The 25,233-nt window shown below is 40.3% G+C and overlaps 1 protein-coding gene across 5 annotated transcripts; it reads right to left on the bottom strand.

Annotated features, from left to right (window-relative positions):
• Window positions 1-3: 3 nt before the first annotated feature.
• On the bottom strand, window positions 4-23,621 carry entpd1 (ectonucleoside triphosphate diphosphohydrolase 1). 5 transcript variants are annotated; one of them, XM_035997441.1, is made up of 11 exons: window positions 23,610-23,621; window positions 20,396-20,539; window positions 11,978-12,105; window positions 11,172-11,289; window positions 9,334-9,484; window positions 7,433-7,592; window positions 7,104-7,307; window positions 6,698-6,955; window positions 4,788-4,901; window positions 4,512-4,649; window positions 4-699 (listed from the first exon to the last, which is right to left on the bottom strand). In XM_035997441.1, the coding sequence occupies exons 2-11, from the start codon at window positions 20,409-20,411 to the stop codon at window positions 493-495; spliced, it is 1,494 nt and encodes a 497-aa protein (XP_035853334.1). In that variant the 5' UTR covers window positions 20,412-20,539; window positions 23,610-23,621; the 3' UTR covers window positions 4-492. The 5 variants fall into 5 exon arrangements, with proteins under 5 accessions (XP_035853334.1, XP_031170852.1, XP_031170851.1 ...); XM_031314992.2 differs by lacking the exon at window positions 23,610-23,621 and adding an exon at window positions 20,279-20,320 and having other exon boundaries at window positions 20,396-20,515; XM_031314991.2 differs by lacking the exon at window positions 23,610-23,621 and adding an exon at window positions 20,205-20,229 and having other exon boundaries at window positions 20,396-20,480.
• Between the last annotated feature and the right edge of the window lie 1,612 nt (window positions 23,622-25,233).

Raw genomic sequence — 25,233 nt, 5'->3', positions numbered from 1 at the left:
GGATAAAGTGTAAATAAATCATGTAACCTTTAACTTGTTTTTATTGAATATTTATTTACAAATTACAAGCGATTCAAACATTTTATATAAACCTGGGTTATTTTATTTATACAGTATCATATTCACATCAAATGTCAAGACACATACATGCAGACTGATGTGGGCACACACATTCAAGCGCACATTCAAATTCAAACATACACACACACACACACACAGAAACTGTCCTTTAACCAAAGAAGCAAATTCCCTCTTTAGAAAGAGTAGAGAAAGTATTTGTCCTTCTGAAATGTCCTTTTATCTGCATGAGCTGCAGGGCTGTTGATGTGCTGCAGATGTTGAAACTTTGACTTCCCCACAAAAGCAGCAAAATGTAAAGTTGACTATTATATTCACAAAATGATAGAATAGCCCACACCAACAGACTCAGAAGCCCTTACATACATTCCCTTCCTCACAGTCACATATACATGCATCTTTGTGTGTATATGTTTATACGATCTGTGGCTGTTTGGAGCAGCGAGGCCAGAGAGGGCGCAGGCTGAGGATGAAGAGGATGAAGATCAGTACTACAATAATGGTCACTATGGAGACATAGCCGGCGTGGGGCAGGGGGGGAGAGTCAGGAGCCTCAGCTGGAATCATATTGGTCAGATTCAACATGTAGCCCAGCGTCCAGCCTGCATCACTGCCTTTTATCTGGAGACAAACACAGGAAAAGGGAAGACTATCACTGATGTATGGCATGCCAGTACATGTCTCACACTTCTGCTTACATAAATATTGATACTTTTGCTTAAGTGGAATTTTAAATGGAGAATTCCCCAACTATCACAACTACATGTCTGCTGGGGACATGGAAGAGAGCTTGCCATTATTTTATGCAGCAATTCCTTTAATCCAAGACAATTTTCTCTTTAGAGAGATGGTAAAAGAAACCTGAAACCAGAATGCTGAACCTACATGTTTAAACCCAACTCTTACCCTAAACCTATAAGCCTAACCTAACAATAACTTGAAACCAGTGCAGATAATACTTCTTTTTTAATGTAAGATTAAGATGCTTCAGTTTCAGGGTCCTGGTATTGTGCATGCTGGCTGTGCTGTTCCTACTTTGACAAATCACAAGATCTGCTGTGTAAAAGACCTGCACAGTATCAAAACAATACAGAAAACAAATGTAGTAACGTTACAACACAATAACATATACAAAACAAAACATTTGCCTGATTAATTGCCTGATGAAAAACAAGTGAATTTAGATGGCTTATGTATCTCTCTTTTTATATTTTTGAACAAACAAATACAGTCGAACAAGAACCAAAACCCTCTCCCACTCCCCACCCTCTGCGGCCTCGAGGAAAACAAAACAAACCAATATACAAGAAAACAAAAATCACACCTTGCCTAGTTGCTCTCCTCTCATTCTTGTGGTATTGAGGTCATTAGGACTGATAGATCTATAGTCGATGATTTGGCTTTGTTAATCCTTGCTGTAGAGAGCTCAAGCATAACTATGTCTAGGAAGTACGCCAACCACTGTTTTATACAAAGCGAGTGGGGGGGAGCCAGCGTTGAGCTATCATTTTCTTGGTTGCGGTTGAGCCGGCTAGCCAAATTTTCTTCTGTCTCCCAAGCAGGTGTAATTTAGAGTTGTCATTAAGTAACAAAACAATCGGATCAGTAAGAATTCGACATCCTATCACATCAGATATTATTGATGTTTTATTCCAGAACTCATGCACCTGTTCACACTCCCAGACCATGTGCAGGAAAGTGCCAGTTTGTTCAGGTTGACAGAACGTGCAATAGGGAGTAGGAATGACTTTAGAGACGTATCTCTTCTGAGGAGTCCAATATGTCCTATGACATATTGTGAAATGGATCTGCTGGTGATTTGGGTTCTTGGAACAGTGGGAAATGTTGTATGTATCTCTCTTTCAAAACTCTTTCCAACTTTCTTTTTAATTTGCCCTAATCATTGATGAATTCATGTTAATATGTAAATTAGTTTAATAATTTGAATTTGACAATTTATATTTCAATTATTAAAATGCCTTATTAATTATTTATCAATGAATTAAGATTTTATTAGTAACATATTTTAATAATTCCTGTTTTTATGCTTTCTAACTTTTTATTTTATTTTGGGGGGCATTTCTGCCTTTAATCACCAGGACAACATGAAAGGGGAGAGAAAGGGGAAGACGTGCAGGAACCCTGCCGCAGGTCGGATTCAAACCCTGGGCCAATGCGTCGAGGAATAAACCTCTTTATATGGGCGCGCGCTCTACCAACTGAACTTCCCGGACGCCCGCGCTTTCCAACTACTGTATTCACCTGACACGTGATCCTCCATAGAATCACCATCACAGGCTGCTTAGCTACCAGCTGACTAGTTACGTCCAATTATATTCACGCAGGTGTGCAGCGCGGCCATTACAACCAGACACCTGCCACTATGCTTGTCTACACTCATGTCAACGTCGTTTTCTAACGCAGCTGACCTACCACCATATATTTATATACGTATATGACCTGCAACAGTCCACTGCGTTACAAGACTCGTAACAACCGTCAGTTTCAGCGTGTTTGCGGTCTGCTACCACTGATGAGGGGCTACAAATCTCCACTCGCCATTATGCTTCGGGTCTACGGTAAGTAGGCTAGCGGGCTGTTTTTCTGTTGTGTTTCAGGGAGGACGTACTGCTGTTGCTACTTTAGATTGAATTTAGCTTGAATTATTTGCGTGTTGCTACTTTGGCATGTAGCCTACATTGTGATGTCTTGTTTTGTTGACCATACTACTCCTGTTTTGGGCTGAGAGAGAGAGAGAGAGAGAGAGAGAGAGAGAGAGAGAGAGAGAGAGAGAGAGAGAGAGAGAGAGAGAGAGAGAGAGAGAGAGAGAGAGAGAGAGAGAGAGAGGGAGGTGTAGGCCTCCTCAAGTGTAATATTGTGATTATACAACAACGGTTACCAACAAAATAAGTGATCAATCTGTATTCATATTGTGGAGCAATTCGCTCTTGAAATACAAAAAACAGACAGGATTTCTAGTCCCTCCCTGTTAGTAAACCAGCCAATTTACCGTGGGATTTATCAAAGTGAATAAATCCTGCTCACACATATAAACACAAAACTGCTTTGCTAACTCCAACGTGTTGTAAGTAAGTTGTAAGCTTTTATTTTGAAAAGCCGAAGCTCGGGGACAGCACCAGCCGGGAGGGCATGAGACGGAGCATAGACTGTATATTAATAAAATATTATGTTATTAATAATAATATGAATTTAATAACGGTCGAAAATCCAGCTGTTCCACTAGCTGCTCCCTCTAGAGGCCTGGAGAACTTCCGTTGTGTAATCTGGATGCAGCGTTTTTTTGTTGCATTTGTTTTCGGGGTTTGTGTGCTTTTCTTTTTGCATCGTTTCATATTTGCAGCGCATTTATCTATTTGGTTGTGTTGTGTGTATTTGCAGTGCGTTTATGTATTTGGTTGTGTTGTGATATTTGCAGCGCGTTTGCTGAATGCTGCGCATGTGTTGTCAAATTAATGAAGTTGTTTTTCTTTTTGCATCGCTTCTTTTTTCGGGGTTTGCGTGCTTTTCTTTTTGCATCGTTTTTTATTTGCAGTGCGTTTATCTATTAGGTTGTGTTGTGGTATTTGCAGCGCGTTTGCTGAATGCTGCGCATGTGTTAAATTAATGAAGTTGTTTTCTTAATTTGCTTGTGTTTTGTCTATTGCGTGTGTTTTCTTAAGTTGCAGGGCGTTTGCCCCTGTCGGCCACCGTAGAATATTTTCCTCAAAACATTTAAACACAGTTGACTATGTAAAAGCTTTAATTTTCTTTATACCATCATTAAGCCTAATGTTTCCTGGTCGTTAGCTTCAAGATAGGAGAAATGGTCTGGCTTTTGAAAAGAGCATCTACGAATATTTCACTATTATCAAGATGTTATTGGTAGGTGGTGGCTGTGGCTTTGCAGGTAGAACTAGTTGACAATTAATCGCATGGATCTACTGATAATCTTTAAGAAGGGAACCATCATTTGTATTGGGGGATCAGTTTTCTCAGCAGAATCCGTATAGCTGTTTGGATTCTAAAGAGCCTCCTAAAACAGCAGAGACCTTTTACCCAAATGTAACTATAACCATTTACTGTAACGATCAATTCCTTGACACAAGCATCTCGACTGAACTGAGGAAATGCGTAAGGTGTCTTGTTATTGATTGGCGTTGTCTAGTAAGGTTGCTGTGGGTTTTTTTAGACTGTAGTTCTTCTCAATTGAGCAATCAAGTATTAAGACTTGTAAGCTACAAGTAATGCTATTAATATCAATGTTTTAAAGTGGGATATGAAGTGCTGAGTGGTCACTCAGGAGTAAGGTGGTTGGACAAAGAAATATCAAGGCTTAGGATCTGGGACACACACACACACACACGCACACACACACACACACGCGTGCTCTGAGGTGTGTGAGATAGGAAGGGAGTGGACTGTGATCTACCGACCTTTTCGATGAATTTTATGTCGGAGTAGCTCTTTGAGGTAAAGTTGTATCCTTCTGTCAGCAGGGTGAGGATGTACGTGCCAGCGAAACAGTACTCAGCCAGGTACTTTAATTTTATGTTCGGGTGCTGCTGCCTTATCTGTTCAGCAATTCAAATGCAGTGATATGATTAATGTACAGTACACATAGTGCAGGACATGGATATGTAAGACAGGAAAGCAGGAAAATATGGCAGGATATTTATTTTGTGTCTAACTGATGCATAAATATGCCCGACCTGATTCCAAGGTGTAGCGCAGTAGTGTTTAAGCTTCTCCTTGACAGCGTCAAGTGGGATAGATGTATCAGTCAGATTGAGGAAGTTCATTACAAAGTAGTAAGCAGAGAATGCCTACACACACACACACACACACACACACACACACACACACACACACAGAGAGAGAGGAAAAAACAATTAACATGCCTGGCATCTTTAGCAAATTATGTAATCCGCTTATAAATACTTTATTCTCATGAGGTTTTTTACTGGCCCCACTGACTCAGAGTTTACTTGTCTTTGGTTTGCAAGGAGCTGTGAGGCTAGGATATATGCCATATTCAACAGCAATGTGTCTTTTCAGAAACGGTATCCCTGTTACTCTGGATTATTCTCTGGCAACAGTTCTTTATCAGAAATATTTCTTTGGGAGAAAATTGTCCTTACAGTGAGGTCTGGATTGTTTACTGTTTTTGGAAAAGTTCAAAAAGCACGCCAAAGAAAATGCTATTCACTAGAGGTGTAACGGTACGTGTATTCGTACCGGACTGTTTCGGTACAGGGCTTTCGGTACGGTGCACGTGTGCACCGAACGGCTGAACGCAGTCTTTTGTGTGCGGAACATAGGTAAATTTTCGTGTTTCCACACAAACATATTAAGTGACGGAAGTCTCCGCATTCAGCACAAATCCCACCCTGCAGCTGATTCTAAAGTTTTCATTGGTCATGTCAATATGTCAATCACTGTACAGACACCAAACACTGATCTCTAAACTTACCCGCCGTCACTGTAACCTAAACCAATGAAATCGACTGCAGGGCGGGATTTCCGCTGAAGTGGTTTGGCGAAAAAAATAAAAATCACACACCGCGTGCTGTACAACAACCTACACGGCACGCTTTAGTCCAGCCTCTCGCTAGCTAGCGTCATGGCCAATGCAGACAAGCCCATAGACAGTACGGACAAGCCGGAGCTTGAAGAGCCACCCATATCATTAAGGTCTCCTGTTTGGGAACACTTTGGTTTCCCAGTGAAATACGTCAACGGACAAAGACTAGTCGATAAGACGAAAGCAGTGTGCCGACGTTGCTCAGGAATGATCGGGTATGTTTCTGGCAACACTTCAAACTTGTTAACGCACTTGAAAAGGCATCACGCAAGTGTGAACATCACTATTACAAGGAAAAAAAACGACCGTAATTCAAACGCAGCTCCCGTTGGCATTTAAACAGACCTTTGCTGGTAATTCCGATCGGGCCAACGCAATAACGAAAGCAATTGGTGTTTTTATAGCAGCTGATCTACGACCATACTCGGTTGTTGACAAGCTGGGATTGGTAATGCTGCACTGTAATCCATAGTTATTTATTTATATTTTTCATTATATTTTATTATGTGATATTGGTTTGAGACAGAGTATTTCATTTAGTGGAGAACTTTGCAGCAGTATTTTTCTTATTCTTTTTTTATTTTATATATATTTTATTTATTATATTTTATTAAAAAGTGTTTTAAAAAGTGTAAACAAATTGTTAAAAAAAGTTTATAATAATAAACAACCTGCAGTTTAATGTTTGCATTTGTTTCCCTTACTGTACCGAAAATGAACCGAACCGTGACTTTAAAACCGAGGTACGTACCGAACCGTGATTTTTGCGGACATAGATTGAATAAAACCCAAAAATATCTGCATGGCTAGATACTACAATAAAAAAATTAATTTTATCCATAATTTGAGTGAACTGACACTTTTTATAAGCAAATTACTTCATATTCTGAGGCAGATCAGGAACAGTTCAGTGCTCAGTGATTATTACATTTGATAAAGCCATATGTTGTGTAACTCTTGTAGCTACATTGATTGTGTAACCCTTCAAAAAACATGCCATATGCTGATAAATAAAACCTGATAACTGTGTTACATTACCCCAAATGGCCCTTGCAAAAGTGGCTGGAAGACCCCATTGAAAGAGCATCGGTTGTATTTGCAGTACGTAAAATTGAAGATACTTTTGATGGTTTTCTGGCATTCTAGGAAGTTTCCGTTCCCTCTGTGATTGAAGGTTGCAGGAGCTCCTTGGGGTTTCCTGTCTGACACGCAGGGGCTGTCATAGAGGACTGAGTAGTTCTTTGTCTCAGTGTAGCCAGGGTGGAAACAAGGATCTAAAACTGTTCCTGGACCTGCCTAGGGGAGGATGCAAGAGACACAGAGAAAAGGCTAATTAAATTGAAAGTCAGCATTTTTCAGCATATCCTGTCTCTGTTAAAGATAATTACATTTCAAACGATCTCAGATTAGATCTAAATCAAATGAGAAAAAAGAAGAAATTTACTTGAGACTGGTGTGCTAGCGTCATTCGTAGTGCTTGGTCTTTCCCGTAACACAGGAAGCTGTGAGTGTACAGATTATAGTCATTTCCGTAGAGTCGGAACGTCACAGAGTTGCTGGGTGACTCTGAGCCATTGTAATTATCAGATACAAAGCTAATCTGAGTGGAGGCCCCACCAAGGTCAAGGGCCCCTGTGGTTTCCAAGCCCTGTAGCAGACAAAAAGGCATTGAAGTCTGTGCACAGCAGAACACCCTGACTGATGCACACAAAGCACATTTAAAAGTGGACAAACGTGCACGTATGCAATGTGCAGACATACGCACATACAGACCTGTCTGAGGCGGTCGTCCAAGTAGTTGACTGTGACCCAGCCAAAGGCACCCTCCTCTGGGCCGCTGAGTATTCTCGCTCCCTGATAGGAAAAGGGGAACTTTTGCAGGGCTTCCTCCACAGCCTGAAATACATTGTCTGACGCTGCGCTGTTCTCCATACTGCACACACAACACAGTCATTAGACTGATTCACGTCCATAATTCAAATCAGTATAGCAAACCCATGAATAATAGACTGTATCGTATATAATAAATTTGACAGTAACATATTTGCCGCTCTGGCTGTAAATTTCATGTAGAGATAAATCACAAAACAGGCATATGGAAAAGGCTACAGATAGTAGCACTTTAATTGACTGCCAGCGCAAACACAATTACAGAGTAGAGGCTTGGGATACACCAGTGCAGAGGTGGGCCATCAGGGCCAGCAAGGCCTTCTCTGCTGGCCAAGAGATTGTCAGAATCGGAAAAATTATATATAAATTAATTTCTAAAATATGTACAGTATATATATTTATTTATTAATGTCACATTGATTTTACAAAGTCCATTCCCATGAGCCTATTACTGTAATTTCTCCCTCGGTTGTGCTTCTTCCAGTGCATCTCATAAATTAGAGTTTTTATCCAATCATATTTCCCCCCTGTGCTGTCTCCGGGTGAAAAATCTACTCTGAGGCCTTCAGAATTCCGAGTGAATCCCTCTGCTGTTCAAGCAAATAGGGACGATGTTGTCGATTGTCATATTCTTTAGCCAATCAAATTTTGAGTTCGCCCTGTTGGGCGTATTCTTTGACGGGCCGGAGCCCTCTAGCTGGCCTTGCCACCTACGTCAGCACTTTTCCGACCAGTTAGCCAACTGGAGTAAAACTAGCTAGCATCACAATACCGTAGCAGTAACGTTGGTTCAAGTTTGTTTAGAGTTTTAGATGTAAAGTTAATGAAGGCTTTGGTAAGTTTAATGGATTTTTCTGCGTTTTAGTCAAATGATTTTACAAGCTATTACTGCTTGATTTTGCTTGCTGATTGTTGCTGCTGGTGTTAATGGTTTGAGCAGTGTCAGTGGCTGCTGTGCTTTTGTGTGTGCGTGGTGGCATGTGTGTTGTTGAGCCCCAGCAGCTTGACTGGAATTTGTGGGGAAAACTGTTGATTTGTAATTGGGTTGTTTTGTGTTTTTTTTTTTTTTGTGCGTTTGTGGTCGTCGTATGAGGAAATGTGACCGGTTGTTGTGGGTTTGTTTTTGTTTCTTTAGTAATTACATGGACTAGTGTTATATGTGATGCAGCATCCTGCCATGCTGCATGAAAGTTATGGCTTCAGTCACCATGTATTCATGTCTCTGCAATAGTGATAATTAATAACAATAGTTGCTGAAGGATAGTACTGAAGGCCCAGGTGTAAAATACACAACTCGCCATTTAGAGATGTTGAAATTAATCAAATCGATGCATCGAATCGTGGACATGGACGATGCTGCAATGCTGTCGATAATCGAACGGGCCATAATTGATTATTTCTGTTTACAATTTAATGTAGGCCTAACAACATTTCTGTTTACATATTCTGTTATGTTTTGCACATTCAGGAAGTGCCATGTGCTCAGTGCTGTAGTTTTATGTATCCAATTTATTTAGTATTAGAGCACTGCAGAATGTTTTGTTTTTGAAGCTTGAAAAGCTATGACTTAAATATCCTATATGGCTTTAATAGAAACATTTATTTGACGCATCGTGATGCATCGAGATATCGAATCGGGAGATCAGTGAAGATTCACACCTTTACCGCCACTGCACCAGTGTCAGCATGAAAAGGCTTGCTGTGTGTTTCTTTTTCTTTTTTTTTTTTTTGTGGATGCATGTTTTATGTCTGATTATGGGGATTTGGTTACACGTGTGCCGTACTTCAGCAGTCTCATTCCAGCAGTAGCCCCCAGATAAAGAGGGGTCTCGTGGTGTCTTTTTCCGGGCACCCGCTGCTCGGCCTCCTGCATGCATTCTCTCAGAGACTCCCCTGCCTTCAATGGAGCGGACGCGTAGCTGGAAATACCTGGACCTGCAGGTTGAGCAAAATATCAAGATGAGAGTGAAGTCATTTAGCTTAAATTTAGCGACCATAAAACATCATAAGAGCCTTGAGTTCAAAGATGCTAGCCTGCTTGGGAATGGAAGGTCATCTGTACAAATCCATGAACTGGCAAGGAATTTGCTATAGAGAAGAAAGCTTGGTGACACTTGTTTGCCTGTCAGTGGCGTCATATCCCATTTGCGCATGAGTCAGCATTGTTTGTCTGCCAGAATCTTTCAAAAATGTATTTTATTCAGTTTTAAGCCACATTTTAATGTGAATGAAGTATGAGATGCACAGGTTCATGACAAAGCAGTGGTATTGGAAATGAGAACGGGCTCCACATCCTGCACGCTGGTATTGGGTGGGGGTAACACACCTACGTGGGGCCCAAAGGTTCTTTGCTGATGCCCATAATGTCCCGCACACAGCAAAATAATGAGAGAAAATACATGCGGGGGACAGAGTCTCTGCAGATACAGACACCACCAAACACTTTTAGTGGCTCATAAGTGATGATTGAGATGGCTTACTTTTTTATTATTCTATACATATTTTTTTAGGAAAATCCTGCATATTATACCTTTTTTTTAAGCCAAGTTTTTTTGTTCTAGTGCTGCATAATTGGTAGGGGTGCACAATTCAGAAAATGTCACGATTCAATATCGACTTTTATGCTCAAGATTCGATTCAAAATCGATTTTCGATTCAAAAAAAAGATTCACAGTATGTAAATGTATACTTTTCCCATGTGATTGCTGTAAACATACAATTTAAAAGAAAAGAAACAAGTTAAGAAATTAAATGTAGTTTGATATTACTTTATATGTCTTCATACAAAAATAAAAACTTTTGCAACTGCAAAGTACCAAACTTTGGCCAGCTTTCAAATACATTTAATTCAAGTATAAAATAAAATTGTTAAATTAAAAGAGCTTTTCGTTCAGAGTTCGGTGGGAGTTTAGAGCATTGAAAGAGTGTGTTGGTTGACTGGCATGTTAGGTACTTTAGGTTGTTGTTCGTCCACGTCTTTAATGTTAATCTCTGGGTGATGGCGTACCATGTGAGTTCTCAAGTTTGTGGTGTTTCCAAAATACTTAACTTTTCGCGTTGCAAAGCCTGTATATAGCATGATTCCTATCAAGTTCCGTCTTCCCCTTGAGGTTATAAACGCCGAAATGTGCCCAAACTCTCGCCTTCACTGAGGATGGAGCAGGTTGAATAATTCTTTCTGTGAGGTTTGCCATTGTTTGCGCTGACTAAACTACCTCCGCTGCACTCGTTCTTCTTTTGATTATAACAAGTGCCCAGGCCTCAGTGTGAATTCGACGCAGCGCCATCTATGGGAATAGCGAGCTAAACTCATTTCAGGACAATAGTATACATGCCATTTACAAAATGAAAAAACAAAACAAAAAACAAAATATGAATCGATTTTTGTAATTCTATGAATCGATTTTGAATCGGTAGAGCTTGAATCGCGATACGAATGTGAATGGATTTTTTTGCACACCCCTAATAATTGGCATATTTAATAACAGTAAACACTCTTAAGTTAAGTATATAAACGTGCATGTTCATATAAGCTTATTATTGCACTTCTTTTAACATAATGCATGATCATTAGAATGTGTGTGCAAAGTGTGTGTATGTGACGACATTGTGCAGCACATACCTCTGACTTTGCAGGAATGAGTCTGTTCAACTCTTCCAGTGTTGTTATCCTTCTCAGCTGGCCACTCATAGATGTAAAGAGCTGTGTGGGAGGAGCCGGCGTCCAGCACAATCCCATACTAGAGTGGAGACAGAAGGAGGAATTCCAGTTCAGTGCTCAGTGACAGTTAACGGTGGATGACTTCCATCCCAAAGCAAAGTTCAAACATTCAGTGTGATGATTGTATAGTCCAAAGACAAACCGCGCAAAACTTTATCAGCAATACGTTTATCGGTGCAAATAGAAAAATATTAGTTTAGGGCTGAAACTATGTAGTAAGGCCCGTGGCACTGTAATCAAAAATAGAAGTCTTTTACTGGGTCTGCATTTGTGACACAATGGAGTGGTGATTGAAAAATTCATATCAACATTCTCTTCCCTTATTTGGTAGGGGATTTCTAGAACTAGTGGTACAGGTTGAGGTCATATTGACAGAAGAGACCATATTTGGCTTGGGGACTTTGAACAGACATCCCACTGTAATGCAGTGGAGGGAACAGGCTACAGCATTTATTTTTTTTAACAATGTTTTTATTTATTTCTCTCTCAACCTCTGCCGTACTACAACAATCAAGAAATTATATTTCATGACAGTGGCAGCTCCCCTATGTCTTCTTCTTTTACAAACCGGTCAAATGATTTTTTTTTTTTTTTTTTTTCAGATTTTCTCATACACCCCAAATTTGCCTCTCAATATTTATGTCAGTCTCTCCATGGACATACATTGCAACAAGGCTACAGCATTTCAGTATTTTACTTTACTGTACCTTGTACTTTTGGGGGAGGGACCTGTTCTGCAAAACTGCTACCGTCACCAAGGCAACAATCGCTATGACACCAATCACAGTGATGATGATGGTCACAGGCGTGTGCCAGGGGTTCTTCTCTTTCATCTCTGAGAGCGGGGGCGGAAACCCAGACAGACAAGACAGACAGACAGGAAGGGGAAGTGAGAGAGTTGCCGGGGTAGAAAGGGGAAGATGGGGAAACATTGGAAAGAGGAATAGAGGGTTAGCCAATCTTGCATCCAGATGTGAGTGATGTTGCAGCATGTGTGTGTTTGTACGATAGATAGTCTGTCTGGGGGTTTGCAAAAGCTTTTAACTGTGTTGTTTTGTAACCAAGGACTACAGATGGATTACTGATTTGGTCTGAACTCATGCCAAACTGTTCCTTGATTCTAGGGGGGTTGTTGATTCAGCTGCAGAACATTTAAAAGGGAATTCCACCAAAGTACTTAGCTTACCGGTTTCAAGCTTATTATTGTGGAAATAGCTGAAGTGTTTATACAAACAAGAGAACATTTGGCTATACAATAAAAAATGGAGTCACTGCTAGTCAACAATAATTAATAATTTCTACATCCCGTTTTAGGTATTCTTTTAATCCTGAATATATTTGATCGCTGTGTCTGCTAATACTTTGTTCAGTTGCCATTCCTTCCTAAGTACTCATTGAGTTTCCACTGTTTACAAATAGGATTTTAAACACACACATACACACAGTAGTGTAGATTGTATGCGCTTCTACAGTATATTCACAGTTCATCAAGAGACAAAAAAGGGTGTAACAGGCTGTCTGTATTCATAAGGCTATTGTGATGGAAGTGAGTGAGTGAACAAGATACCAGCCTGAATTGTAAAGAGACACACACACACACACACACACACACACACACACACACACACACACACACACACACACACACACACACACACACACACACAGACACACACAGACGGTTGTTTGATTATCACCAGGGAAAGTAAACTGGCAGACATTATCCAGGTGCGCATGACAGCTGGCAAATGTGGAAAGTGACCCGACTGTAGAGTACAATACACATTTCATCAGAACATAGAAAGACACACACACACACACACACACACACACACACACACACACACACACACATACACATTTCATCAGAACATAGAAAGACACACACACACACACACACACACACACACACACACACACATCTTTTCTGTTGCTCTGTATCATCAGGACCCGGAGCAGTGATAGTAAACCTGACCTTTGTCTACTGTGGGAAAACACACAAAGGCTGAAACTTGAAGCACATTAAAGCAGTGAGCCAATGGCAAACACACAGCGAAAAAGAGTACTTACCTCTGTCTACTTCAATGAACTTACTGTACAACTGAGAGGGGAGGGAGAGAGGCCGAGAGAGAGAGAGGGCTAAGTGAAAAAGAGTCAGTGGAAGGGAGAGGAAAATATGGGGAGGAGAGAATGGACAGGGGGAGGTAGCAGAGTGATATGATAAAGCGAGGCTTTTTCCGCCGTGGCCGGACAGAGGATTAGAATAGAGCTGTGTGCTTGTATCTTCCTGGCGGAGTGGCTCTGAAGCACTGAGTTTGGCATTTCCTCCCCAAGCTGGGGCCGCAAAGCTGGTCACTATGGAGACAGCTATAGTGTGTGTCTGTGCGTGTGTGCATGTGAAGCCCATTAAAAGGGTATCTCTCTCCCTCTCTCACTCTTTCTTTATGTGAACTAATGAGTCACTTGCCCCAGCACTACTCTCTCTCTCTGTTCATTCTGTGGGGTGGGTAGGAGGGAGGGAAAATGGGGACTCCCTTGTTTAGCCACTTTTTATTGCTGGCAGGCTGTGATGTCATCTCTGTGACGGATTGGAATCCCCTGCTATTCTCTCTCTCTCTCTCTCTCTCTCTCTCTCTCTCTCTCTCTCTCTCTCTCTCTCTCTCTCTCTCTCTCTCTCTCTCTCTCTCTCTCTCTGTGTGTGTGAAGAATAGGGTGTGTGCAGCAGACCCAAAACATGAGTTGACTGCAAATTTGTTGATCCATTCTGTTTTTCCCTCTCTTGCTGCACACATGCAGATACACGAACACACATATTTAAACACGAGAAATACTCTCACATTTTTATTTCTTTTTGAGAGAGCTAAATGACTCAACCTCCCACATTGAGGAAGCACACACACACACACACACACTAAGCAAACAACCAAAGTTTGCAGCTATTTTACTTCAGGAACAGGGACTGTCTAAACCAGATACAGTCTGGCAGTAGTCCATTTACAGTAGTTATCATATTCACTCTCTATTCTTTAAATGACCATCATTTTGTCACCCAGTTGAAATCTTCTTTTTGTAAAAGTTAATGGAAATTACAGTCAGTGATCTCTGTGCTGATTTATTGCAATAATTATTTTAACTAAATGAAACAAAATGTTACAATAAAATGTATAAAGCACCAGAGATAATAAATTACAAGTTAAAAACTAGAAGTATGAACGAAGGAGAGAGCGAGACATGTCCAAAAGCATGTGAAACGTCTGATTGCTTTAGAAACACACGGGACTGACTGTCTGACACCTTGGATAAGAGCCATAGATCTAGACAAATGCCATCACTTAAATGCACTTTTAAATGGATTTTGGTTGACAGCTTGTCTTGAGCTTTGTATCCGGGATGTTTTGGCTTCACTTTTGTACAATGGGAGGCAGTGGAGATGCGTTGCGATCTATACATGCAGTCTATGTCTAAATCATTGAGGAAAATTGCTTTCAGTTGTCATAACCTTTTTTTTTTTTTTTTTTTTTTTTTTTAACAGTTTAAAGGAAAACATTTGAAAGTCATTGGTATGACAATTAAACCATCCTAAAATATTAATAACAATAACACAAAATACAAGACAAAGACCACATTGGTGTCAACCATCAAAAGCTCATATGGTGCCAATCTTGGTGGAGGTCCAACCATTAACTCTGACTGCATGACGATTGCTGCAACACCAGCCTGTTGCTTCAGAGGGATAATGGGATTGAACAAACCCTTCCGCGAAGGCATGCGGCCGCAATGAAGCAAGAATGAAACCATATGTGATTTCCACATATGTTTTTCTGTTTTACAATATCTTCACATGCCTTGGTTTATTTTGTCATTACTATAGCTGTTTGTCAAGCAGCTCTGTAATGTATAAGAACAGCTGTGAAGTGTCTGCCGGTAAAGTCAACAACCAGCCTTGGCATCAATGAACAAATCCGTTAATGGCAGCTGGCACCAATTACAAACCCCTTCCTAGTTTTAATTATAGAGCACATCAAAGTCTTTGAGGAAAGTTGTTACTTTCGAGCTGTAAAGGTGCCTGAACATCCCCCTTCCATCCATTTACAGTCAAGTTTGAACAGTGTTTAGAACATTTAGTTTCCAGTTAAAGTCCTTACAGATTAAAGTAGGCAAAGACTGTTATATTAGATGATGCCGCTGTTGGCAGAAAAACAGATACAGACATACTGTAGTCACAAACACATGTTGAGGCAGAACCCAGGGCTTACCTGAGAAGCAAATTATGTGCGTGAGATCATCATCAACACTCTTAGAACATCAACACAGACTTGGACAAAGTGGGCCACTCACGTGCAGACTCACTTTCCAACACACGTACTGTATTGCATGCACACGCATGCAATCTTGCACCAGAGTTTTTCCATGTCCGACCCTTCCACAAACACAAATGTAGTGTGAAGGTGAGGCTAGGATGGGTCAGTCTATGACATGATGAAAGACTGAGTGGTGGGACGAGGAGATCACGGAGAAATAAAGGTGGAAAACATCTGCTATCACTCAGTGTATCTCTTTGAGTATTTTAAGAGATTTTTTTAACAAGCTAAGTTTAAAAAAAACAAAAAAAAACAAAACGTTTGAACTAACTTTTAACTTGTGGGAAAGCAGAAAGTAAAAAAAATCAGTGTGTAGGGAGACTTGAGATTTAACATTAACTTCTGTTGCCTGCAGTAAAAATTAGGGTTGTTGTAGGCGAACCAATCATGCACCCACAATGTTCAACAAATGTTGCACATAAAATAACATTCACAGCACAACAACACACATTCTTGCCTCAAGATGACCATTGACTCCATTTATTCCCTAATCCCTAAACTGACATGAGACCACACCAAATGACGTCACCTAGCAAAAAGAAGTCCAAAGTTCAAAGGAGTTCAAACGAGTTCTAAGGTTCAGCACGTATAAGTTCTCATACAAACACAGGCCCTCACAGACATAAATGCCAAGATACACAGTTCATAGGCTTGCCTAACAGGCATTTTCCACTGGGCGCGTCTCTGCTGTATTACGGAGGCGCTGCGGGACCCGCGAGCAATTGCGGGCATTCAAGTCAATGCTTGATATTCTACTAGCCGTGCAACGGCGCGTCCCAGAAGCGTGCGTGAAGCGGCTCTCCGCTCCGCTAAAGATACGTGCCAGGTCTATTTTCACGCAGGCCGTGTGTCGGCCTGGCAGGAAGTGAATCGGCGAGACTATCCAGTCAGTTTACCAAAACAGTATCGTGTACGTCTCCTCTACAACACCACGAACAACGAGAGATTCATCTTGGAGGTGGTAAAACATGATATGACATCAAAGATCCTTTTTATCAGGACAACGCCAGAAAAGAGAAGGCATGAAGTTTAATTACAGGAGTTGTTGGAGTGGAAGGGAGATATTAGCTAATAAACCCATAATTGTTCTGTAAAGTACTTGTAGAGACAATTAAATCTGCAGGTCGGGCAGCAAGATGCTCCGCTTCTGAGACGCTCTCGGTGTGGAATGGCATGTGGCGGAGGACGGAACAAAACCGGAACACAGCCGGAACGCTGCAGCGACGCGCCCAGTGGAAAATGCCTGTAATGGGTCACCCTCACACAAAGTAGCACACAACAATGGACTTTATGCTGTAATGTTGTTGGAGCCCAGTCAGGCCTCCGCCCATGTTGATCTGGAACTACAGGCTCATAAACCTCCTGTGATAAAGTAATGCAGAAGTAACAGAGGAAAAGGAAGAGATCGGAGAGTGTTTTTGGATCCGCAGATACTGAGAGGGTTTTTACTTGACACTCAGCGATGAGTCAGATGGTGACACCGTCGGGGATTCGACTGTGTCATCAACTGTGGTTTCATAATGGCAGGAAGACAAGACGACAACGTCCTTGCGAAGCAGGTCTTACATTTGTTGTGCTGCTCTAATGGTTAGGCCCTAACAAGTCATAAGCCTGTTTGTGGACATGAACATTGTAGAGGTCATACATGTTACATAAGCACAGTCACCACAACTCGCCTAACACCAGTGATTTAAATCCTTTTAAGCATTACATTTTTAGTATTTGTTCCATATCAGGATTTTTATACTTTAAGCACCGTTTTTAAAGGGAAAGAAATAATGAAAAATGAAAAGACAGAAGCAAAGATGGAAGGATGGGATGTTGGATAACGGAGGATAACGTAGAGGAGCAAAAACTAAAATACGCTACTCTAAAACGTTGTGGAGGAGAGTTGAAAGTTTCAATTCAGAAATACTTTATTAAAGAACCAGTGCCTCAAAATTGTACTTAAAGCTCCCATATTATGCTAATTTTCAGGTTCATAATTGTATTTTAAGGTTGTACCATAATAGGTTTACATGGTTTAATTTTCAAAAAAACAACATTTTTGTTGTACTGCACAGCTCTCTCTCACTGCTGCAGATCGTCTTTTCACTCTGTGTGAGACATCTCTTATTCTGTACTATCTTTGTTTGTAGTCGCACATGCGCAGTAGCTAGGAAAGGATCATGTTAGCTTGCTGTTTCCATAGACAGTAAAAGAGAGGCCGTTTCTCCAACTTTGGTCAGTTACAAGGCAGGATTAGCCGGGAGACTTCTAAATGAGGGCGCACATGGAAGTAGTTCTTTTGTAGATTATGGTGAACGTGTGTGTTGTAGCAGTGCTTTGCCATTGAGAACGAGGTAGCATGCTAGCGCTAGCATGCTAACGGTTGCGGTTAGCCAGCTCGTTTCGGCTAGTGACGTAGAAAGCCGGGCCGATGTTGAACAGCTCGCCCGGAGACTGAAGGCAGGACACATTCAGAAACCCGTATCTCACTCAAAACAGCATGGATGTTTTTTTTTTTTCAAAGTTTGTATGTGTGTGGAAGTACCAGAGACACAAAATAACACCCCAAATCCCAGAAAAAGTGATTTTTTTTTTTTCATAATATGGCCATTTTAATGCCTGTTGAGTTGCTTATAATGCTTAAACCTGCAGTCACAATCTATTTTTTTCCCAATATACGGAAGAAGACATGGCAATAATTTGAATCGAAAGCACTTAATGGATACGAAGTGCAGACTGTATTTAATACATTCACAAGTCAGCAAGTCACCCAAATTACAAAAAACAAACACATTTTCTCACTTACTCTGGTGGTGTCTAGCCATGCAAATAGTTTTGGTTTAATTTGTCAAAGTTTTGAGATATCTCGGCCTTCACAATTCCAGAGTAAATGGTAAACCTCAGCACATTAAAGCTATAGTGCGTAGTTTCTGTCGCCCTCATGAGGAATTCTAAGTAATGAAAACATGACGCAAGCCTTTGGTGATCACACCCCCACCCCTCCTCTACGCAGTTTTAAACACGGAGGATTAAAAAACATGATGGACTCTTCAGAAGAGGTAATTATCTTGTAATTTTTATGTCCTCTTCGTCTCCAACGCTGCTGTTGTCCTTTCTCAGCAGTGACATAAAACGCATCACTCGAGCTTCTGCGCGAGAAAGTCACCGGACTACACCATTTTGTCATTTTGTAAACCTAGCCATACTGAGCAATACAGAGAGAGTTTTGTGGAGCTGATAGGCTTAATTAGTGTTGTATCAACTCATTTGGCAATGGTTTGAATGTAACGGACATCCATTAATATAAAATAGTTGCGCACTATAGCTTTAAATAAATATGTACTTGGCATATATCGTCTTTGTAATTTGGTTAAACTGACCCTTTAATCTACATGCTTAGGCAGGCATGTTATTTTGAATCTTGAGATAAGGCATTATTCACCAAACGTAACCAAATCTGATTTTTGAGATCGTCTTTAAACATTTTTGAATTCACCGATACCTAAATAGCCTAAAACAAACCATATACAGTAGGTATGTACTGCAGAGCTCCGGTAATACTAAAGGGCATGATATAAAAGACCACAAACAAAACAAAAGAAAACAACAAACTAATCTCCAGGTTTCTCTAAAATTTCTGCTTCCACACCAATTAGTGTCGGTTAACGGAATTTCATGAGTGGTGCTCATAGCATTGAAAATAACTTTTAATATATTGAGTAGTAAATGTTAAATCACAGTATCTGGACATTGTTTCTGGAAAGACATATTGTTGTTGACTTTTTTAAATATAGTTTTAAGCGAGAACCACAAATGAAATGTTATTCCCCTGCATTGTAAATGGGGTGAGCTGACCCTTTTTTAATCTACATGGAGAACCAGGTGCTTTATCTTGACAGTTTAGATAATGTATCAGCCACTTAAGATAAGCAAATGTGACTTTTGTAAACATTTTTTGGATTTTCCAAACATTCTTAAATTCACGGACTTAAACAAACGTTTGGGTGCAAAGGATATTGGGTTCAGTTGAAAATAAACGTTTTTACTTCTTTTAAATATAGTTTAAAGTGAGTACCACACATGAAATTCCATCCACCTGCAATGTAAAAAGGTGGAGGCAGAGACCAAAAAGCTCAACACATTAAATCCAAACTATCTGCATGGCATGTTTTTTTTTTTTTTTGTTATTTAAGAGAATTGAACATTTAATCTAGGAGACAGGTGTCTAATTGTGAAGCTTTAGGTATCAGTCAACAAACATATACAAATGTGACTTTTGTAGACCATTTTTGAGATGGTGGTATAGGTGCAAATAATATCAGTTGAAAACTCAGTAACAAATGGTAACTGGATCACACGTTATCATCAAACTTTAACCAACCCCCATCGAATGCATTCAATTAATCAGATAGCATTGTACAATTACCCTCGGTCACATGCACTCTGCCTGATAAACTACCATAAACCTCACATGATCGTGGGAGTGCCTCTATACGTGTGCCACTGTTTATCCTCAGCAATAAAATGGCACAGACCCTAAACTTGTGTCGTCCACTCAGGCACATACTAAGGAAAAGTCACATACCTGCCCCACACTGCTACCACCGCCGCTACATGCAATAAAGCAATTCACACAGTTGGAAGAGAACACACACTCACCTGATACTTAACATTTACTCTACCGACTTCTGGTACATCCTGCTGTTGGATACACTGGGTGATAAGGATTTCCTGCTCTTGTGTGTGTATGTGTGCCAGTCATAGCAGTACACCTACCTCTTTGTGCAGACATGGGTTCTTTCTCAGCAGCAACACAATGCTCTTTCTATTCTTTGCCCCCCTCTCTCTCTCCTCTCTGTCTCCCCCTCTCTCTCACTCTTTCTCTCTAACCTCTCTCTTCCTCTCGCTCTCTCTTCCTCTCTCTCGTAACAGCTCTCTGCTCAGTCTCAGTCACGCTTTTCAGCACCTCCTTTCACATACACTCTTTATTGGAAGCAGAGCTTCCCTCCTCCCTCCTGCTAAGCCCACTCCCCTTCTCAGATGCCTTTTAGCTTTGGCTTCTGTTTTCTTTCTTTTTTCTCTCTCTCTCTACACCTTTGTCATTCTTTTTGCCACTGTCACTCTTTCACCAAGTCTTTCTGCGTTTTCTCCCTTCCCCACTTTCTGCATGTCCCTCTTAATCTGTCATACTGCCTTAACTCTCACGCTTCCACTGGTGTCTTTTTCATCATTTTCCTTCTGCCTCTCTTTCTCTTTGCCATTGTCTCTGTCTTGGAAAAGTGGGTCAAACATGAAAGCAGTGTTAGATCTGGATGGGAGCTGGAACTCAAGCTGGAGGCATATTGTAGAAAAGGCTGCTTAAATCCTTGATACCCGGCACACTCATTTTTATAGATGTAATTCTAACTGTTGAAAGAAATGTCTCTCTTAATGACTCTACTGAAGTATTTAACCTCTAATACAGAGCCTATAAAGATAACTCTAAGAGGAATTATGCAAGATTTTCCTTCAGTTCAAGATGATAAAGAAACCTTGAGTCCAGGGCCATGGCATTGACACTGCTACCTGTTTTGTATGTGTCTGTGTGTCTGTGTGTGTGTGTCACTTTTTTACCAAGGCTTGAAAAACAAAGCTCTGTTTGTTGTTGAGCCACGATCACAGGGAGACTACACTTTAACCAACTATAAACCATCACTCCTCAGCACTGATAGTATTAAAAAAAACAAAAAAAAAAACAAGTGCCACCATCAGCAGAAAACGTTGATATATGGGTGTGATCAGTATGCATGCTAATGTGTATAGCACAATCAGTACAAGTGGTATTGGGGTAATGCTTTGTTTTTATGGTGGAACTGCAGACAGAGGTATTATTTAGCTTGGTGCTCTCCTAGTATTTTGTGCAGTGACGGAAGAAAAACAACTTATTTTGACAACAGTAAACCATATTTAATATCATTTTCTAAATGACATGCTAAATATTTCCTTCAAAATGGCACTGGCTCCTATCGTTCAGCTTGAATCTGTAAACGCTCCATCAATCTGTCACTAAATATGAAAATCATCATCAGTGATTGTAAATATCTATCCAGTGGTGAGCACAGCTAGGGGGGGGGGGGGGGTTACTGCCTCTGCTACTTATGGTCTGAGTACCCCCATGTACACTTCTATTGGTAGAATTTGTCTCTCTGCTCGGTCCAAGTACATCTTTAGTTAGTCCAAGTTTCTTCTATGTTCCGATCTGATTAGTTTAAATGCCTCTCTGATGAGCCAAAGAGTCCTTCTGATCTGCACAATTGCTCCTTTAGTCCGTAACAAGTGCATTTAATTGCTTTAAGTAGTTTCTAAAGGGCCTATCTGGTCGCTGAAAGAAATAGTTCGACATTTTCGGAAATACGCTTTATCACTTTCTTACTGAGACTTGGATAAGTAGATCAATTCAAAAAGCCCCTAACCTATAAGTGTGAAAACGTCAAGTTGCATTTTATTGCTGGTTAATTTTTTTTATTTCTAGTGTGTCCTGGTCAAGTTGGCAGCACAAGCAGTTTCATTAAAACTATTTCACATGTTAAAACACATACAATAAGTCTAGGGTTATGTAAAATGGCAACATGATTCCTTGGGGCTGTTTGTAAAAGGCCTTTAAAGGTACTCAAAAAAGGGAGTACTTCTAAGGTTATGTATGTTACAGCTCATCCCAGGCCCAGTTATCTGAAATAAAACTTGCTGAAGCTGTTGCAAGCAGAATATGTAAGAAGTGTGAATGTTGAGGCCTTTCACAGCTTATTTCCCCATTTTACAAATCGCTTATTGATGCAACATCCTTAGCACGATAAGAAGGGAAAGAGACAGACAGACATAAGAGGACGAGGAAACTAAGAGGGTCTCCAGGCAAGGCTCATGTTTGTTGGACCACATATTCAGTCCGCAATCATTAAAACGGGACAATCAATAAACAAAAGTTTTAATTCAACATTTCATGTTTAATGTATTTTGTTCATCTATGCAAATCTCTTAAAAATGAACCCTGTACATTATTCAGTTTTATACATAGTCACTCGAATAATGGATGTCAACAAGCCACATAGTCAGGAAATGTTCTATTTCCCCTTCACTGATGTTTTGTTGATGTCTTAAGCTAAATAGAATGCATATATTACAAAGCTGTCTGGAAATGTAGCAGCAACACAAGTGCTATCAGTCAACGTTGGTGGCCTTGGTCAAATGGTTCACATCAAGCTATTTGTATTTCATTTAAAAACATCAAAATGGTAGTAGATTTTCATAAACTAAAAGATGATCGATTCCCACTGTGTATTAGAGATCAGGTAGTACAGGGGTCTTCAATGTTTTTTAAGCCAAGAACCCCTTAACTGAGAGAGAGAGAGAGAGAGAGACAGAGCAGGGACCGTCTACTACATATATTGTATAAAATTAAGTTGCATATTAAACTGGGCCTACAATAACGTGTGGGCGGCCTAAAGCCTTTATACATACCTTTTTAGTGCATAGAATACTAAGCTATTAAAAAAAGTTACTTCTTACTTTCATTGAAAGTACATTTCAGTAAACTTCATATATAAACTCACAATCCATCTGCATTTTCCATGCCTTATCTTATTCTATCTTTTTTGAACATACTTGTGATTGATGCATCTTGTCTTGCAGCCTTTTCAATGCAATGTTGTTCAGCCCCCTTCTTTACAGGCAATATATTCACCTGTCAGCTCTAAGGTGATGCTTTTTTTGTTCTATGCAATAGATATATCTGATAATACAGAGTATTTCTTTTTTGCAGCCTTTTCAGTCAATTAATTTGAACTTCTACTTTTGACAGTATTACAGTTTAGCTTCCAGCTTTTCTAGCAATGTATTTCAGCTCTTAGCTTATTTAGGTAGGCCTAATGCAGTTCAGGTTTCAACTCTGGCAGGTTTACATTTCAACGTCCATTTTTTTCAACAGTGCAGTGCAATGCATTTGGGATTTTCTCACAGCTCTCTCTTCTCTACTTATTCATACTTTCAACTAGAAAATAAATTCAAACCGTACAATGTTCGGTGTGCACTGTTGTATTAAACTTTTGAAGCCAATAATTCAGTTAAGCGTTAGCTTTTAAAAAAAGTTTTATTCCTCATCTTTTTTACATTAGTGGTGTTAGTCAACCTTTCAATGAAAGTCATAATTAATTAAAAACTATTCCTACTTTTCCAACTATTCTCACTTCTTTGTCTTCTTACGGATTTAAGCTATTAATCCTGTTTAGCTTTAGCAATTTAGCTACTCAGCATTCACAAGCATTTTCTGCAGTAAATGCATTTTCTAGTTTTAGTTGAGTTTTTATGACAATAAAAAGGCTAGATTTATGTTTCAGCTTGTTTGCCAAATATGGTGCAGTAAAGTTCAGTTCTCTATTTCCATTGTGGTCCTCAATATATAAACAGCAATAATAGCAAATTGATACAATTGGCATGGCATAATTTAATAAATACAATTAATGTGATTATAATAACAACAAATAGTAAAAACCTAAAGAATCGAACAAAAGGACAAGTTAACATTTGACCTTAATATGAAAACAAACGCGATTGATAGTGAACTTAACATCAGCAGGCAAACTATTCCATTCTCCTGATATAAGTATCTACATCACGTCTTGCCACTAGTGTGGAATCTAACCAGACTAAAATCAGCTACAGTATATGTTGTAATGCCCTTGTTTTTTGATTGTCATCTCAGTTTTTGAGAATTATTTTCTCATGTATTATTGTTTGCTTTTATTGGTCTTTGTTAAAGCAGCATCTCATCACCAATGTTGACAAGGCAAAATATTAAAGTCCTTTAACTGTGGCCAACTTGATGTATCTGTAATTTGAAAAATGGAGACTTTTACATCTCCCTTAGTAACTTTTAATGAGAAATAAGTGTGGTGCCACACAGGGTTCAGGTTTAGGGCCCTGTATATTTCCTTTAGTTATAAAAAGTTAAGCTACTACTAGGTATTACACTCAATTTATCGCACCGTTGTGACGAAAAGAGAGCTGAGCCAGAAGGCAAAGCTCTCAATCTACCGGTCAGTTTTCGTTCCTACCCTCACCTATGGTCATGAAGGCTGGGTCATGACCGAAAGAACGAGATCCAGGGTACAAGCGGCCGAAATGGGTTTCCTCAGGAGGGTGGCTGGCGTCTCCCTTAGAGATAGGGTGAGAAGCTCAGTCATCCGTGAGGAGCTCGGAGTAGAGCCGCTGCTCCTTCGCGTCGAAAGGAGCCAGTTGAGGTGGTTCGGGCATCTGGTAAGGATGCCCCCTGGGCGCCTCCCTAGGGAGGTTTTCCAGGCACGTCCAGCTGGGAGGAGGCCTCGGGGAAGACCCAGGACTAGGTGGAGGGATTATATCTCCAACCTGGCCTGGGAACGCCTCGGGATCCCCCAGTCGGAGCTGGTTAATGTGGCTCGGGAAAGGGAAGTTTGGGGTCCCCTGCTGGAGCTGCTACCCCCGCGACCCGTTACCGGATAAGCGGAAGAAGATGGATGGATGGATAAAAAGTTAGTATCAAATACCATAGTTATACTGACAACTCACACCTTTACATTGCATTGTCATAAAAGGATCTTAGCCCT

Source organism: Sander lucioperca, chromosome 22 (genome assembly GCF_008315115.2).
Source record: "Sander lucioperca isolate FBNREF2018 chromosome 22, SLUC_FBN_1.2, whole genome shotgun sequence".
Lineage (NCBI taxonomy): Eukaryota > Metazoa > Chordata > Actinopteri > Perciformes > Percidae > Sander > Sander lucioperca.
Note: the sequence above shows the minus strand (reverse complement) of the source record. Positions and strands in the feature narration are given on the sequence as shown.

What these genes read in the sequence shown, in the direction of transcription:
- entpd1 (XM_035997441.1), bottom strand. An exon ending in CCCTCCCCCAAAAGTACAAG is followed by an intron (nt 11,290 to 11,977) that starts GTACAGTAAAGT and finishes TCTCCACTCTAG; the next exon opens with TATGGGATTGTGCTGGACGC. An exon ending in TGGACGACCGCCTCAGACAG is followed by an intron (nt 7,308 to 7,432) that starts GTCTGTATGTGC and finishes TGTCTGCTACAG; the next exon opens with GGCTTGGAAACCACAGGGGC.